At 43.5% G+C, this 19,196-nt stretch overlaps 1 protein-coding gene across 3 annotated transcripts in view; it reads left to right on the forward strand.

The window, feature by feature from the left end:
- Nucleotides 1-19,196, forward strand: part of PORCN (porcupine O-acyltransferase) — a 425,271-nt gene that overhangs the window by 35,238 nt on the left and 370,837 nt on the right. For 2 of the 3 annotated variants that reach the window (XM_069647550.1, XM_069647549.1), the window contains exon 2: nucleotides 17,186-17,389. In XM_069647550.1, coding sequence (XP_069503651.1) covers nucleotides 17,254-17,389 — 136 coding nt within the window. In that variant the 5' untranslated portion in view covers nucleotides 17,186-17,253. Of the gene's footprint in view, nucleotides 1-17,185; nucleotides 17,390-19,196 lie in introns of those variants that run through there. The other variant, XM_069647551.1, reaches the window with a different exon arrangement.

Here is a 19,196-nt window from a genome sequence, read left to right on the forward strand (position 1 = left end):
TTGTAGAAAATAGTAGTACATAATGGTGCATAAAACAGGTGGCTTTGCTAATGCTTGTTTTTGTTTGGGTGAGGCCAAGACCAGATTAGGGTTCAAAGACTGCACAATAGCAATCGTTAAACACTACTGTTAACATAACTTGTATTAAGAACATACTATAATAGATGGATACTTTTCGTTTTCGAAATTGAGAACAACGAGAAAGGATAGCTATGTAATAGAAGGTATATTAAATCTCTCCAATGGACATGTGACTACCGAACAACGAGTCAGAAAATGCTGTAATGGTAATTTTCCTGTGATGGGTGTCACACCTATACTATACTTATCTTTGGTATGTTGGATGTGCACATGATGGGGTCAATTAACAAAGCACTTCCATTAAATAACCTTAACTTGCATCACACTTACTATGAGTCTTGCATACGTCTTCTCACTAAACGCAAAGGCGCATGAACACATGTATAGCTGCTGTAACAAAACTTGATCGGGATTGTAAATGGAATCGCAATGGTACTGATGAGTCCTAAAGTGGCTCAGGGGGTCCTGTGTAAGACCCAGCAGCACTAATAGATACAAGGCCAAACTGATGAATAAAACCGGTTTCCTATTCGGCACAAAATAGACTGAATACCCGAAATAGCCCGCTAAGATTTGGCTCAGCGCATTTTAACAAGTTGGAGCAGTTGTCAGAAGGTGCTCTGAGGGTCTTGCCCCAGAGCGCATCTTATGAAGGGAATTATTGGGATGTTTCCAGGTGGTACTTTCCTTTGACAGTACTGGATTATTGTTGCATCTGACAGCTGGGTCCAAATAAATCTTGCGGTTACAAGAGTGCATTCAGTTGAAATACAGATGAGCAGCATATGCAAAAACAACCGTTGGTGTTCATATGAGGTAATAACGAGGACTGTAGATGAGCGGAAATGGGCACAGGTGGTGGATGTGATGTGTCCTAGTAGCTGTTGCTGGGGCCTGCAATATCTGCCAAGCAGGCCCTGAACCTGTCGAGTGTGCAGCCTCAGGCAGGGCTAAGATGGTGTAGCCTGGACCTAGAGTGTTAGAGATGGCTTAGCATAGCATGGTATAATGTAGGAATCCCTCCACATCAGTACTATACTACATCCTTCTCCTTATTTAATTAAGATAGATGAGGCATAGCTGCTTGGTGCATTTGATTACATCAGGCGACATAGTTGTAAATCGCTGTGCCCCCTTCTCAGGATAGTTTGTGGCACACTTGATTTTGCTTGTGTCGGATTGAGAGGCTCAAGCACGTTTGCTGGTGATGGTTGATAACGCTTTGGTCAGTCTTTAGTTGCTCCACATTAATTGATGCAAATCTACGTATAACCACGCCATCCTGCTCAACCGTCTCTGTGATAACCTGGGTATCACCCATCAGTCCCTGGCTTGGCTGACCTCTTTCCTCTCCAATTGACCCTCCCATGTCCAACTTGTTCGTTCCTCTCCTATTTCTACCTGTGGTGTTCCCCAGGGGTCTAACCTCTCTCCCTGGCTGTTCAGCCATTACCTGGCACTTCTTGCCCACCGCATTGCCACTCTCTGCCCCAACTTTCAGTGCTATGCGGATGACACTCAACCCATTTTCAGGCTCCCTTCCTCCACTTCTTCTTCTTCTCTCATCTCTGTCTGCTATCCAGGAGTGGTGTGCCGCCAATGATCTCTGCCTTAATGCCAGTAAGATCGAGATTCTCCTAATAGGCACACCTGCTCCCTCCTTTCCTGGCACTCTCTGGCCGGCCTCTCTTCGCCCTCTCCCTGCTCCCACCTGTGAGGCTAAAAATCTCAGGGTCATCTTCAACTCTACACTCTCCTTCTCTCGTCACATCTCTGACGTCTCGAAGAAGTCACACTACAAGCTGCACCTCCTCAGAGGTATTCTTCCTTTCCTCTCCTTCCCCCAGAAGCTCACTTTCTCCAGAGCCCTGGTTCTCTCTAGGCTGGACTACTGCAACAGCCTCTTTCTAAATCCGCCTGCTTCTACTTTCTGCCCTCTGCAACTCCTCCCGAACAGGACTGCAAAACTTGTCCTTGGCCTCAAGCCCAGGGATAGTTTCTCCCCAGGACTGAAATCTCTGCACTGGCTCCCAGTGACTGTGTATTGAGTTCAAAACCCTCTGCATTGTCCACAAGGCCTTCTGGGGTCTCAATACCTTCAACTCTCTTCCTTCTCGAGCTCTTTGCTCATCCGCCTCCAACTCCCTCAGGGTCAGTCGCTTCTCAAAGCAACAAGTTGGTGGTAGATCGTTCTTTGGCTGGGGACTCCCTCTGGAACAGCCTCCCTGAAACTTGAGGAGAGCCGTCTTCGGTTCCGGAAGCGCCTCAAAACCTTTCTCTTTGCTTCTGCTTTCTCTCCTCCTCCTCTTCACCTGCTCAACTCCTGGCTGAGAACTGATACTGCACTGGTCACCTGGCTACCCTCTGATCTCAGGCCCAGGTCCCCTCCCCCTCCATTTGCACACCTGCACTGCCTCCCTGGCAACCCCCACACTTGGACTGTTTTCTGTATCCCTATAGTCCCCTATGAGCACTTGCCACCAGCTGGCTGCACATTTACTTATTGCTTTTATTTATTCTATTTATTTTTACTGTTGATCCCATGCACTACACTGTCCCTTTCCCTTGCGTGATCTCAATGTCACCTGGCCCAGTAAGACCGTTGTCTGTCTTCCCTCTGGGCCCCCTCCCTTGCCTCGTCGTGCCTTGAAACACTTGTATATAGGTGCGTTATAAATGCCATATCATATACTGTCAAGCCTGTGCCAAATTCGGAGCTAAGCAGCTACTATGATAAAACGTATATTTCTCCTCACTCCAATGCATGAGTTATGGTTATGCTCTTCGTTATGTTCAATTATATATAATTACATTTTGCACATGTTTAAATCTCCCCGGCTTCAAATGTTTGCTGGTGAGAGATTTTCTGAGGACATGGTTTTTTTGTGCTCTTTCCAGAATAGTCTGTTTTAGATCAGCGTGAGGGAGACTTGTATTGTGGCTTTCTAAACTTGAAGGCAGTGCAGGTGCATGATGTTCTGTGCTCTGCTGTTCATAATGACTAAAAGTGGGTGCTTTTTGTTAGAAAATTAGTATTGTGGTTTCCGGCTTGTACGCGATTTAGACAGAATAAGCTTCTCTGCAGTGAAGCCATCTGTGAATGTTTTGGTGTTAAAACATCATGTTTTTTTTTCTTCTTTTTTTAAAAACTCTTTTTGTATTGGTTTTATTTAAACCTCTACATAAAGTTCTTTCCAACACATACAAAATAAAGTAGTGACATTTGCCATGATGCCTGCACTGAAGCATAGTAAATTACTAACTTGAGTCTCTGGAGGTACTGGTGGAGCGACAAACATCGGACATCCGGAACGCCATTTATGGAACGCATATGTTACAGGGTTGCGCTGATTGAGGCTGGGTGGTACAATACTCAACCTCCACATCATGACCATACAATACAATATATCGGCTTTCCACTGTTCATGAAATGGCGCCTGCCCCCTTCCCCTCCTCATTGCAGCTCTTCTTGCTAGCTCCAATAACAGGCCCATAAGACCCCATGTCCTGCTGCTTTCTTTGTGTATCCCAACAGGGCTACCAATGGGCAAGGCCTAAACTTCTTCCCTGCGATTAACACTTAAAGACTCGGATCGTGAGCCAGAAATCCAAGACCAGTATAACCTCAAGTATTTGAAACCGTACCTATAATAACTGTTGACGTTGTTCATGAAAGTGTCTTGCTATGGCAGAATTCATATTGCCAGTTCTGATGTTGGGTCGATGTTCATTCCAGAGTACTTTAGCAGATCATTTGGACTGTGCATATATATGCCACAACGACATCTGATAGTATTTGCTGCATGAGGTGTCACAAATAGCAAAATGTTTCAAAATTATTTTCTCACCAGATCCTGGAATTTATAAATTATGTTACCTTTGGTGACATTGCATTATTTGTAACAATGTAAACTTGGGGAAAGTGAACACTCTCTTGTTGCGACTGATGTTAGATTGCTTGGATCCACGTGTTTCTATCAATACATTTCTTCAGTTAGTGCTATGCTTAAAGGGGAAAAAAAAGGTGGACAGAAAACAAGAGTGTTAAGCATTTGATCGGTCAAAATGATATTCCATTGTTTATGGATGATCCTTTCAATTCTATTATTTTGGATTGCGTATTTGTAAACAAGTACTAGGTCAGGAGTGCTACGGCTGGTGGTAGGAGACATGCTGTTTCTCGCTGCAACCGCAGGACCTTGTGTTTGATGGAAGAAAGTTCTTCCATGGCATAGCCTGTTGTGTTGAAATTTACATGTCATTTTGTCAAGTTAAAGAGCACTTTGTTAATTGTCGCTAACTATCCTTTTGGTATGAAGTGAAAACCTAGTTTTCGCTAGACCGAAAACAAAAAAGACTGATTTAGAAAGACCGCTCTGTGTGTGGGGGGGGGGGGGGGGGTGGCAGGGGAACATGTCACATTTTGGCATTTTAAAGCCGAGACAGTTTTTTTTTTGTGTTCGGTCTTTAAAATGCAGAAATATTACATGGAACCATCCTTTTGACGCTCAATAACTGACTATATGGTAAATTCTTTATTAGATCTGGTGAGTGAACACAATCGATGTAGCACAATAGTCCTGTCTGTGGGTTTCCGCTAGAGATTTGTCACAGTACCCATATAGGTATAGGTCACCATTACATGAAGGAAATTAATTTTGGAGATCTACCAATTTCAACAGTAAATTGGATTCTTGGGTCAATCAAATTAAGATGATCTACATAATCGGAGGATGGTCCTTTGGTCCATTCCAGAGCCCAAAAATATTGATTTATCAACCCCACAATTTCAAATATTTATACCAGATGAGAGGCTGTAAAATCTGCTTAGTCCCAAACCTGAACATAAAGTGTTGGCATAGATGGGTGACCCCCCACTCCCCCCAACATGGAATTTCCTGTGATCTGTAGATAGTACTTATTTTTGTAGGAAAAGTATTTATTTTGAGCAATAAATTCCTAGAGGATCAGAATGAATTCTTTGAGGCAACTATAGAGTCTTCTTGGACGAGCAACCATTCTATGGTTTCTAATCATATGTCGTGTGGAATACTGGTATACAGACTTTACATCAATGGTAAATTGAATGTCCTTCATTTCAGGGGAAATGTCCCTTAACATTTAAAAAAAAATGTGGTACCTTATGTATGTACAGATCATCTGTAAAATAGGTTGTAAGAAGTGGTCAATGTATGTCCCAAGGTGTTGGAGAACACTATTGGTAGCGGCAACAATAAGTCTACCATGTGGGTTGTGTGGATCTTTGTATCTTGGGCAATAGGTAAAATCTGGGGACACTAGGATGTTGAGTCAAGGGGAATCTTTTGGTGTTCTCATTGATCCACCATTGTTCCTTAGCCATATCAAATAACTGCTTAAGGCTGTTCTGGACATTTATCAGTGGGGTCATCATCTGTACGTGGCATCATCGTGAAGTACCTTGGCCTTGTGAGGAGTGTATGGGAACCCCTCTCAGCCAGTGGTGGGGGTCCTACCAGGAAGTGTTCCAGTTCCACTATTGAGGTGGGAGATGGACGTTGAGAGGGCCCCAGTTCCTGTCCCCAGTGGGGGGTTTGCAGTACCCCACTAACTCGGACCATTCCTCCTTTACAAGATGTTTGCCAGGAAGTGTGAAACATCAAAGGGATAGAGGAATGGTTGGAGGAGTAAGGAGTAGGGGAAACCTATTTAGAGTAGACCGCAGAAAGATAACTTGTGCCGCTCTGCTTTTTTCTCTTGGTAAACCGCAATCGCAGCTGGCATCCTGTTTCTCTCTGATAACCAAAATTTGCAGGCTGACTAGATGGAAGTGTTGTTCTTTTCTTCAGACCACAAGTGAAATGATGACGCTGGTGCATCCGGATATGGCACACAGAAGCTTACTACTACACTCTGAGCATGTTCCTTAAGGTGTAGAGCTGGAAATGTCTCCAAGGCATCATTCCCCAGCAGTCTAAAAAGGAGCAGACCTCTCTAGTAGAGAGCATTCTAGTGCACAAATGAACATGCACATTAAAGGAGAATACCGGTTCTGTTGTGGAAGGCGTTGCCATCTTGTCTATGTTCTTCTAAACATTTGTGTTCGTCTGTATGAACCGCTGCTCTTTTATTTCCAGTACAAAATGCCGTAGGATTATTAAAAGTAATGGTTGTAAAGGGTCAAATTGCAATATACAAACCTGCCCTTTTCGATAAGTTAACAGCACTTAAAAAGGCTATCTTTATTAAGTAATTAAGTGTACCTGCTCCCACAGTTAGTCTGTCATCTTCTGCCATCTTCTGTATCTTCAACACTTCTTTTCTCCTTTAAGGATGTCTCCAAACTGGAAGTTATGAAAATTATACATTCATTAAAACCTACTAATTGTCTGTGATGCATGTCCCTCTAGAGTCATAAAGGTTTGTGGATCGGTACTTGTTGCTACTATTAAAAAATTGTTAATACCTTCTTTCTTACCGCCTCTGTTCCTGAATGCATTGAACAGGCCGGATCATTCCCCTAAATAAAAAGCTATCTGTTGATCCTGATTGGCCTATCACTAGTGTGATTTTCCTCCTTGAAGATCTTAGACGTCTTGCTTACCTAAAGATTCAGGCTCACCTGGAAGAGTCTGACCTCGTGGGGTCTAGGCAGTCTGGACTCAAAGCCTGTCATGGTACAGAATTTGCACTCTTAGATTTTAAAGCGAGAATGTCCCAAATTATGGACAGTGGCCATGTATCGCTTTTGATTTTGACTGTCTGCGGCGTTCGATGTTGTTGTTTTTACTATTCTTTTTGGAGTGCAGTTTTCTTAAGTTGGCAGCTGATTGGTTTTTTTAATCTTTTTTTGACCAGCAGAATGGTCAAAGTCTTCACAAAGTCCTTTTATGGCCTCGCCTGTTGAGCTGTTGTGTGGTGTCCCAAAGGGACCGTGCTTGTCACCTACTTTAACATTTTCATGAAACCTTTATTTGAGTTGTTGGATCATGTATTATTACAAATAACAGGTGACTATGAAGCTGATGCTGCCAGAGTTAATGGTATCTTTGAGACTATTCAAAGATGGCTGGCACACAACAGCCTTGCGCTTAATGAAACTAGAACTGAATTTCTGGCCATCGTGCATTTTAAAGCTCCAGAGGCTGTTCCATTCGGTGAAAAACTGGTTAGGCATACAAATAATATTTTTCTGACGGATTTGTAGCCTCTTTTCTCTCCTCGTACAAGAGTTTTACTATTGCGGGTTGTGCCATTGACGTCCTGCCAAAAGTTAAAACTCTTGGTGTTGATCTTGATTCTGATCCCCAAAGTGTAGCTCGGGAGCAACATGTTGCTTGCGGCACCCTAATTGTTGCTCGCCAGTTGCGCTGGGTCATGTTGTGGAGAACTAGGAGATACTGAAGGGATGAGACCTCAGTCTCAGTATAGCCAGGACAGAGTCCTGCACTGTGGGATAATATTGGCCTATGTTCCTCCAGTGGATTCCAGCAGACTTATTTTTATATATGCACGACTTGAGTTTGTTGCCACCATGCAAATTAGTTTTCAGTAAATGTCCTTATTTATTATAGCTGTGTCATTGTTAAAACTGGTCAACTTCAGATACTTTGCCCAGCTGACAAATGTATCATTGAGCAAAATAATTGAACCATGTTTGTGTCTGGAACAAAATGGTCGTATTTGGTTCCTTTTTGTACAGCTAGGAGTAGCATAATGGACAAGTGACATGCATACCCAACCTTTAATAAATAATTTGCATGCACCGCTTTTTATACAAGTGAGGTTTGTGTTGGATGCTAACATGCATTATATTTATCGGAAATATTAATTTTAGTGTCAACAATATTTTTGACAGTGTCCTAGTGGAAAAATGGTCATCGTTTGATACTCTGCCCATCTGGCATGTGGATAATGGGCAGATAAGGTAAACAACATGCCACATAATTAATTTGCCCTATATTCAAATCCAATTAAGCTACTGTTAATACAATTGAATTAACAATCCAAATACTTAAGTTAACAATGCCCACCTTCTATGAAGTGGTCATCAAATGCTCAGTTTTGACCAATGATTGCCACTACGTTTTGTGTAAAATCACTTTTGGGCAGAGAAAAGAGGCTACAAATCCGTCAGAAAAATATTACTTGTATTCCTAACCAGTTTTTCACCGAATGTAACAGGCCTCTGGAGCTTTAAAATGCACGATTTGCCATTAGATGCCAAAATAATTTTTAGGAGGTAACCAATGACCAGTATTACTCAATCAATATATATTTAATCATATTTCTCCATTAAGTTAGCAACATTTAAAAAAATGGGTTCTATTTCATAAAATTCACATGGAACAAGCCCAAAATGAAAAAGCAGCTTTAACATATTCAAACATGCTAAATATATAAAACTCTGATCATTAAAATTAACTATATAAAACATAGCTCCCATGTATGTCTACTCTTTGGAAAAACGGAGAAACAACGACAAATTAAAAGAAAGGCACACTTTCCTTCCTCCTGCACACCTTTTATTTATTGAAGTGTGGGTAAATTCAAACGTACCCTTTGCATAAGCCTCCAGTGTTCTGGGGATCTTATTTCCCAGATTTCTCCTTGCCATAGGCCTCGGGGCGCACGCAACCACAACAAACATATAAGAGCACAGAGAGCATTAAAACAGTACGAATGAGAAGAGCCAGGGACGAAACTCAGAGTCCGACATGGGGGTTTCAAACATGTGTGATAAACCTTATTTGGTGGCAAATTAGAGTAGTGTTTTTAGCTCTTTCTTGAATTTAGCCGAAGTCTCAGTGGCTCTAAGGTTGAAAGGCAATACGTTCCAAAAGTTGGGGACTTGTACATTGAAGCTACGCCCACTAGCCTTCACTAAAAGGCGTGATGTGAGCGTGAGGTGCTGTATTCGTCACACATTTTGTGCGGTAGTTAGGATTTTATGCCTAATTCTCAACATGACGGGCAACCAGTGTAATCCCTGCCGAGCCGCAGAGACATGGGATCGCCTAGCCAAACCTGAGACTGCACGCACAGCACCATTCTGCGTCACCTGCAAGGGCACTATGGATGAATGTGTACAGCCACTGAGCAGACTGTTGCAATAGACCAATCGAGTAATGATGAGGACAGAAGCCAGAATGGTTAGTTCTCATGAGTAAGAAAGGGGCGTATATTACACAGTTAAGTGATCAACCCACAGGAAGATCTAATCAAGGCCACATAATCGTGGTCAATTCTGCATCCAAATCCACAAGGTTTTTACCTTCTTAGCCATCGGGATCACTGTGCCCAGGAGTGAAAAATGTTTATACTCATCGGAGCGAGACAGTTACGCTCACCTGGTCTCCACAGGGCCGCCGAACGAAGCTGGACTGCAGCGGTCTCCACCAGCGTGACTCGTAGCGAAGTGGTGAATGACTGTACCTGCCCACTCAGTTTCGTCTTTCTGGCACGAAGGAAGATTTGCCTAAAATGTTGAAATGATATGTTAACTAGCCGTAAGGAGGAGGACAGACTTCCACCTCCCGTGACCTCCTTGTGCACCCCTCTACTATGTCTCACCTTAATGTAATGAATGGCGGGCCCTCCATCCTGCGACTGTATGCAGGGGTGCGCCGTGATACAGGGATCCAGTTAACTTCACTGATCCTGTAGATTTATTGCAGAGTTCCAGACAACGATGACTCTGAGGTAAGTCTTTAAAGCAATCCATAATATCGAGTATTGGCATAGAGTTCAAGTTGCCAAAAGTTCACTCCTGTGCCTTTTCTTTGCAGATTCCCCTTTGGGTTGCACCAGATGAAAAGCGACTCCTCTCTGGAAATGGTGAGTAGAATGCCAAGGTAAGTTTCTATACTTGCACGATGCGATAATGTCTAAACATACGATATTTTTCTATGCAACTTATCTGCTGTCCCTTTTCTATTCTGCAGATGCGGAGCCTCCAGAGCGAAGATCGTGTGATGGTGACTCGTGGAACCGCAAGCAAATGCAGCTTCAGGTGAGTATTTATGCTGCGTGAGATTGGATGTCTTTAGAGAGGCGCAGCTCACCTGATTTCTTTTTCTATTCAGCAGGTGCGGCAGCTTACGGAGCGGCGATCGTGTGAGTGTGCCTCGTTGGATCGCAAGAACGAACAGCATTCAGGTGAGTATTGTGCTGCACAATGCTCAATGTCTTTTAAAGTGGTTCTTTACTCTGCGCGGTTAACCTGGTGTTCCTTTTCTGCAGATGCAGAGACTCCCGGACGATCGAGATGGAGAATCAGGTAAGGGTCTTGTTCTATTCTCTACTCTCTTCCTTTGCATGAATAGATTGCGATGACCAGGACGGGTGTGGCTGAAGACAGGACTGGAGCTTGCAGATGCGGTGAGCGTTACGCTGCAGAAGTGCAGAATAACGCGAAGCGTGTTCTGGTCCAAGGGTGTGGTTAATATAGCCTAAAAAGTATTCTCTCCAACCACACCCTTTCAAAGTAGTTCCAGGTAAAGTAGTCCCTCCCATATGCCTCAGACTAGGCTGCACATGGTCCCTCTTCTCCTCCAAACTGTTTTGCTTGAGAGGGCAGTATGAGCCTGGTGCCAACGGTGCCAGGACTGAGTCCAGGAAGCCCTCGGGTAGTCCTCTGGGGCCTTAAAGGTCCCCATAGATGCTAGTAGCTGGGGCAGGTTGGTCTGCTTCCCCTGTCTGGGGGCAAGTACTGTGACAGAGACCTCAACTTGCAACTAGAAGCAACAATTGGAAGCTCTTTTTTACTAGTATTGCGGGACAGGGAATTGGCTGCCATCCAGGCATGAATGGTCTTATAAATGCAGTTAAGCTTGACAGCGTCCTCAAAATATATACCGGAGAGTTTCACAATCACCCGTGTATCGTCCGCATAGTTAGCCACCTGGACACCCAAGCTGATCAACAATAGCAGAAACGGGTTCAGGTAAACCTTGAATAAAGTCGGCGAGATGAATGATCCCTGAGGGACACCACAGGTCACTGGGGTAGGCTCTGAAAATACTTCACCTACATTCACCCTAGAGTTCCTGGGGCCCAAGAAGGAAGAAATCCATCTGGCTGCTTTAGGAGAACATCAGCCAACGACTGTAATCTGTCCTAGAGTAGGGCATGGTCCACAAGGTCAAATGCTGGGGATAAGTCCAGCAGCATGAGAACCGATAATTGCCCCATGTCCAGGTTCTGGAGTAAGTTGGTCTGCAGGTCCAGCATAGCTGTTTCAGTGCTGTTACCTTTCCTAAAAACGGACTGGAGGGACAATAAAATATTTCCCTCCATAAAGCTCTGAAATTGCATGTGCACCACCTTATCCAGTATCTTTAACAGAAATGGCACGTTGGTGATGGGGCAATAATTGTCTTGGACAAATGGATACAAAGACTCTGTTGCTCACCATTTCATTTGATATGCACATTTTGCTCACTGCACCCAAAAGGTTGGGGACCCCATGGACGATCTTCGGAATATTATTCGAAATTGTAAAGCCGGATAAGGCCCTACCATTCTGATGTGAACTGTACCATGCTTGCAAGGACAATAATGGGTGCAAAACCTTGTGGAAACTTGCTTGCGGGCCCTTTTCAGAGTAATATGGCTAAACCTCAAATGTTACAGAACGATGCTGTGAAGTTCGTGGCATACCTTAAGCGCAGAGCGCATATTACTGCTGCTTGCAGAGCACTGCATTGGCTGCCGGTGAAAGAATTTCTTCCTTTTAGGATCCTTGTTATTACCCACACATGTCTTTGGTAAAAACCCAGATTATCTCAAACAAGGGTTGCAGGTTAAACCATGTGTTCGTTCTTTAAGGTCCAATCGGAGCAACCTGCTTACCATGCCTCATAAGAAGCTGGAGAGTGCTGGTAAATGCTCGTTTGATATTATTGCCCCTTTTCACTGGAATCGACTGCCCCATGTTTAATACTTGATATCTCTCTGATTATTTAAGAAAGCCTTAAACATGTTCTGTTTGTCTTGAATTTGATCTTTTAGCGTATTGGTCCTATTTTTATTCTTTTTACCGGTTTTATTTGATTTTTAATGGTTTTGTATCTTTGCTGATGATTTTGTTTGGATTTTATAATGCTGTTTTTTACTTTATTTATTGTTGTCATGCGTTTAAATTTTTTTTTTTTTTTTAGTATTTGTCCTGTATACCTAAGGCGCAATATAAATGAATAAATATAAGCAAAGCATAGTATGGGGTTGTGTGAAGTTTAAGTTGTATAAGCGTAAGCCAATATTGTCCTGGAGAGTATGGAGCTGTGAAGAAGTCCATAAAAGGAGATTACGGTAAATGGGCATTTTTTTTGCAAATTGCACTTTTGACGGGCATAAGTCTTCAAACTTGGTAGCTTTCCTGTTATACCTTGGTTATCTCATCCTCTCCTCTACTGGCCATTAATTGAATGATCACATAGTTTAACTTTCCCCCAGTTCTTTTTTTGAGTGAGCAAAATAAATGTTAGGGAATTAACGTGCTTGGCGTGGAGTGATACCATATTAAGGAGTAACATGACATCAACACTGCGTTAACATCTCACTTGCTCATAGTCTCTTCCATAGGCCATAGAACAGTCTCCACTCTGGTCCACCTTCCCCACTGCTGCATTAAAAAGCTTAAGCATCAGCTAATGTACGCCACTGGGACCAACTCTCTAGCCTAAAGTCATTCTTGTCACCACATGTTAAGCTTAATGTAAATTGCAACAATCACGTATATCTTTAACTTTTTCATACCTCCTATATGGGGCTCAAAGTTGCTGGTTATTATTTGGACCCCTGAATCCGTTCATATAGCCATCTCTCTCTTGTTTGGGATGGGTAACTCAAAGAGATCATGAAGAACATCAGTATATTTTGTAGGGGAACAACAACCCATTATTACACTGGTGTAAGCGAATAAACTGCCAAAGAACCTATATAATGTCAAAATTGTTCAACATTCTTGCTCCACTCATTTTCATGGGAACTCCACCTCATTCATCTTTCACCTCGTCTTTCGCTTCTCACCTTAAGTGTAGTGTACCAATGTCTTGCTTTCGACATGCAGGCCTTGGCCATTGTCCTGTTCACCATATATTCTAGAACCTTTGTTCTCCTTGACTGGTGCGACTTGGATCTGCTCTCCTTGGAATGTGAAGAGTAGCTTGTTGGGAGTGCTCCATTTGTATTTTAACCATATTGTAGCATGCTTCATCCCATCCCTATTTTCAACAGAGCACGTTCTTGAAATCAGTGCAAATGCAACATTGTGCCTCCTGGAGGAAATGTCATTAATTGGAGTTCCTTTACGTGGAAGGGATGAATCCAGGCAAAGACATTTGGGGTATCACTTTTTCATGTTCAAAAGACCCTGTGTGATCTGTCTGGTGATGCCTAAGGACATTTTAGGGAATTAAGACCTTTCGTAGTCCTTGGAGGTAGTTTAGAATCTAATGTCGTCTGGTGTTCACTTCTGTTATTATGGCTGTATGGTGGATGCGTGTGGTGTTTTATTTTATATCCTTTGCCCCTCGTATGCCCAAGTATTCCATTTTATCTTCCAAACTATTCTGCTGTAATTCTCGGGTAGAAGCTCTTGGCATCAGATCAGTTTGCTAATGATTGCTAAGAGATCACAGTTTCTGCTTCTTTCATTTGCAGCCCTTTCTTGTTTATAGTGAATTAAAGTCCGTGGGATCGATATAAATTCCTGTGCGCTATTTACCACCCTCGAAGTTAAGGGAAGTATAAAGTTGAGCATCAGCAGCAAATGCCCACTCTCCACAGATCACCCACTGTGAACTGAATAAGATTATACAGAGAAATTAAAGATCGGGCGCGCAACTTCCGCTCTGATTGGTAATTATGAAGTATCAACCATATGTAATATGACACAGTTCTGTAATGTCTGAAGTGTGGTTTATTCCACAAGTTAGTGCAGCAGTACAGCACCTGGGTATGATCATTTTCCAAGTAATTGGTCAGAGAGTCCTGCTCCCAGTATTTATCTCACGCTTCGACAATCTCTCCAATCTAATACATTTTTGTTTCAAAGTTTCTACTGAACTGTAGCTACTTTTTAAAGGCATTAGAGGTGCTGCCTCTAGGTGCAAATAGTGCGGCTCTGTCCTTGTCACGATTACACATGGTTGTCATGGTTGTGGTGGATTTCAGAAAGCACAGGGAGTATCGATAAGTAAACGGTGAATTAAAGTTAGTGGGATCGATATAAATTCCTGTGCGCTATTTACCACCCTCGAAGTTAAGGTAAGTATAAAGTTGAGCATCAGCAGCAAATGCCCACGCCCCACAGATCACCCTTGTTTATATGTAGTTAATCAGCTCAATCTTGCTTTAGTATGTTGCTTTTCAGTTCCTAGAGCCATCTCACAAGGTTTCCGAGTCCTCAACTATTGATAGATTATCTAATGTCAAGAGGTCTGCTGCGCTTGAGAGGGAAGCAGTCTTCCCTCTCCTTCCTCCTCATCCCATAATTATAACTGAGCGAAGGAGGTATTTGTGGGTCAATTCCATCCAATGTACTCTTTGTGGGCCCATTATGTCATTGAGCAGCAAGATCCTGATTTCGTCTGTGATAGTTTGAGCTAAGCGAGGTTGCCGACAATATTAGCAAGGGGTCCATGTAGAATCAATGATGCAGTGATGAAGGGCTGAAGATCCTTTAAAACAATTGCAAAGCTCATTTTAAAGGCAAGGTGCTAGAAGAATGGCGACAAAGCCTTTTTTTCTGCCCTACAGGAGTCTCCTGTAAGCTTAATCTCTTGAACCAAATTCGGCATCAAGTGGGTTAAGCATCTACACAAGCGGTTCAGCAAGAAGACGTTTGTGTTGAGGGATCCGTGAAGAGCGCTCTATGGGCAAAGTTGGGTCAACACCAGTGTATCCCTCACTGCTTGGTGAGGCGTTGCAGATGAACAGAAATACTAATACCTCAGCAGGGTCGCTTGAGGAAATTCAGGGGGTGACGGAGGGGCATATTCCATGTCTAAAACACCAAGTGGAGACTGTCCCTCACACCACATTCCACCACTCATTTCGCTTCCACCCTATTTTAATTCCTTGCAATGTAAATCCTAGGCCTGTCTGCAGCACCTAGGCTAAGAGGATCCACAGGCATGACCTTCTATTTTGATCATATACCTGATGCTTTAAACCTGCCTGGGGTGGGAGGTGAAAAATCTAAGTGAGCCATCATCCCCCTCCTTCTCTGTACCTCCTCTTCCCCACCCTCTGGTGATTGAAGAAAATGAAGCGGGGATCCCTCTCCAAACAAAGACTGGCTCCTCAGGTCTGAACTGAGTGTGGGGATTGTAGGATTGTTCAAGTCAGCCAATAGCTCTTTGAATTGTTATTTCCCACTTTTCCAATCCACCCTCCATCCCCGAATTCCAGGACCTCCCCTGCACTAAAATGATTTCCCCTCGCTCTCCTCCTCAATCCCCCACAAGACCTCATGTCCTTAGCGGCATCGGTGAGAATGGTCTGTGGCACCTACATAAGTCAGTAATTCAGAGCAGGGAGCTGGGGATCAGGAGAGCAGCCCCGCCCCAATCTCTTGCTGACTCCGTACTGGGTTATTTACTTGTGGCATCCAGCAATCTGCAGGCAGCGTGTTTTCACTGTAGGCCACCATCATGAAGCCTCACTATTACAGAATTTGGCTTCTCATTTCAAGTCATTGCTTCAGTTTGGGGGCTGAGAAAGGTGACTGGGATAGAAAAAAACATGTCAGCTGGAAATTCGGCAGCTGGTCTACACTCCAGGGCACGTTTGGTGTTTTTTTTTTTTTTTTTTGTTTTTTTTTTTTTTTGTTTAAAAAAAAAAACAAAAAATGTGTAAACTGTGCCAAATAACCACTGAAGAAGTATCTGTGTGCATAATCATGTCTGTCGAGTGGCGTACTGTTCTCCTGCCAGGGATATCCAGACCACAGTCTGCTGGAAGTAAAACCAGCATTGCCAATGCCAACAGTTTGGGCTTTTGTGGAGGCATGGGAAAAGCACTTGCAAGGCACCGCCGTAGTGGTATTAACTGGCCATTGATTGCGGCAGGTACAAAATGGTGCAAGTACCTGTGCATCTATTAGCAGTGCATGAAAATGCCTAATGGCTATAAACCAGCCAAAGCGGTCTTTGCCAGTGCTTGGTTTTAACAGGCCTTCAGTGAAGGACACACACAGTGCTTACCTGGATAAGACAATTTTATTACACTAGTAGCCCCTTTACAGCTCCAATGAAGTCATTAACTCTCAGAACACTGCTTTGAAAAAACACTGGCATGCAATACAAGCGCAATGTTTGATGGTTAATCTTGATTATGCCCATCCCAAAACCTCCTCATGGGATCTCTTTGAGCTTGCTTTAAAGATCAGCATGGCAATGGACAGTCAATATTTGGACAAATAACCAAGCAACACTTGCGAGCTTTGTGTCCCTCATATGCCACTTTTCCTTATCTGTACTTTAATACAACAGTTTCGGCTTAAGTGCCACTTCATAGCCTAAAAAATGAGTGAGGGGAGAGTAGAGGTTGGGGGAGTCCAGAAATGGCTGCTGCAAACACATGGACAGAGCGATGCAGTAGGGAAAGAATGGTTTGTGGTGGCATGGTGCGTCAGTCCTGTTAGGTGGCCATGATGCTGCAAAAGGGAGGAGCCGGTTAAGTGTTGTGTTTTCCAAGGCAGATTTGGAGAGCCAGGAGTGTGCAAGGTCAATGTTGTTGGTAAAAGTTCAGGTGGTGTAATTGCTTCTCTTCCTGTCTGAGCTCCAGGAGTTCACTCTATCTTTGTGCCGGATTAACCACACCATCATCGGTACATTCTTTTTATTTTTTTATGGTCCAGTTCTCTTTTCTAGGTCTGTGTGTGGGTTTTGAAAGGCAGATTGTGGATGCATTATACAGTGAGGTGTAAAACCCATTCCTTGGCGTTTGCTCGGATTTGTGTTGTCTGTCCTTTCAGTAGTCCGCTTAAAAACTACATTTGAGTTTCAGATGGTGGCTATGTAAACTGTGCAAAAACCCTTGTGCAGTGCGAGCTTCTTGAATCTGTGTGCTATGTTTCCCCAGCAGCCTGACCTATATCTGTGTGTCTTTTATTAAGGCAGCGGAAGGCGGTGCAGTTTCTTGCCCTTCCACCGTGCTCTGGTCTTCGCAGGATTTGGTGCTGCCATGCCAGCCGTCAGCAGGAAGGACTTCTATGAACAACTCCTCCATGGCTGCATCCTCCCCACAGCTCAGCAAGGGTTGGAGCAGGTCTGGCTGCTGCTCCTCATCTGCCTGGGATGCAGAGTCCTCTGGAGTCTGGGTAAGTCTGAGAGGGGGCTGACCTAATCGGGTACTAAAAAATACGGTTTGTTGAAATAATTAAGGAACAAAAGAGTAGCTTAGTAGACATGTAGATATTTTGGCACATGGGACCTTGAAAGGATAGTTCAGGGCCCCCTTTTTAAGTGCAAAAGTAAATGATTAAGTGGAGCATAATTCAAGCAATGACACAAGGACTTGATGGGGCTTGAGGTGTGTCTATGAAGTCTACTACCTTTGTTTGGGGGTTAAGAGAATTGGCTGAGAGTTGACCTGTTCTGTTCTGATGCTGACTGTTCTGTTTAGTTATGTTGTGGTCATGCTGTTGCTAACCCTGGTGGTTCATATAGGACTGGCTTCAAAAGCTTATTATATTAAGCAAACGCTGGACATTTATATTTATGTGGCTGGGAGGGAGTTCTCGGGTCCAAATTGATCCAGAGTCCAGATTAAATCCCATCCCGCTCACCAATTCCCTAATTATACATAGCATGGGCTTCTGTTGAACACATTGGGAGGCAGGGGCAATAATGAGAGGATAGCTATTACATTAATGATATCTTGAATCCATAATTTCTTTTATAAAATGCTAAGGTTCTTGTAGCTTCTTCCACCATATCTGCTCCTTAATCAACCAAGACCCATAGGTACTCTACGCTACACAACAAGGAAGCTGTCCCCAGATCGATTCATCCTCCCTCATTTCTTCTATACAACTTATTTAGTAATTTTGTGGGGGGCTGGGTGTCCTTGCCACTGAGACCCATTTTCTTTCTTGTGCTGCGTGAATTCACAATTTTTGCAAAGTTCGTCAAAACCTGTGGCTTTGCCTTGCCCCGCTCCCTGATTGAGAGGAGCGCCCACTACTGTCTCTGATTGGAACAACCCAGCTCTCCCCTTTCTCACACCCTGCCATCTGTAATGTGGCATTGTCCCACCACTCTAGGTCAGTGGTTGGTGCCTTTGCAGCGTCTTGTGTGCCCCTTCTACCTCCATGATCCAGCGCATGTCTTTACCAGAAGGCTCTCTAAACCCCCTTCCTAATTGCAATATGAACTGTTAGGGTTGATTTTTCTCTTATTTTGTGAAATCCCCACTCCGTGAGTCCCCCAGCACTTTTTGCTGGACACCTGGAGTTTTTCATCTAATTCTCTTGGCTGAGTGCGGACCTTTTTCCACACTCCCCTCCTTTCACTCAAGTGTAGGGAATCTTTTTGGCCCCTTGTGGGGATTTCTTTAGAGTTATGCTTTCCTCCGATTTTTAGGCATCTACTATAGCATATCCCTTTTCTCGCCCCGCCAGTAACAACTTGTTACTGTGACAAGCACATCTGTTAAGGCTGGTGGCAGTGTACCTTTTTACACAACGATTTTCCTACTTTTTCACAGGCTGCACTCGCAGCTCCAATAAAGCACATAAGGCACACCATATAAAAAATGGTGGCCTTACTTTTTATGCCCTGAACGAGATGACTTGTTAGGTCAGATTTCCATGTATGGGTAATTTTTCACATTGTGTAGTAAAGGATTCCGAGAAAAAATCCCCAATGTGGGTAGGTGCGCGCACCCTTGTTCTAATTAGGTGTTTGAGAGGTTTGCAGCAGTGGCAGTGCGTAGAAGGGTAAATTCTCGGTACCCCTTCATATACAAAAGAATGAACAAAATCAATGTAGCCTGCCAATCAGCGCTCCCTCATAAAAAATGCTAGGATAAATATTTGATCACAAGAGTAAACACTGTACGTCTATCGGAAAATGTGTTTAATCACAAAAAATGGACACTGCACGCCAACACGTGTTTCAGCCCTC

The sequence above is a fragment of the Ambystoma mexicanum genome, chromosome 2q (genome assembly GCF_040938575.1).
Source record: "Ambystoma mexicanum isolate Mex_15411 chromosome 2q, UKY_AmexF1_1, whole genome shotgun sequence".
NCBI lineage: Eukaryota > Metazoa > Chordata > Amphibia > Caudata > Ambystomatidae > Ambystoma > Ambystoma mexicanum.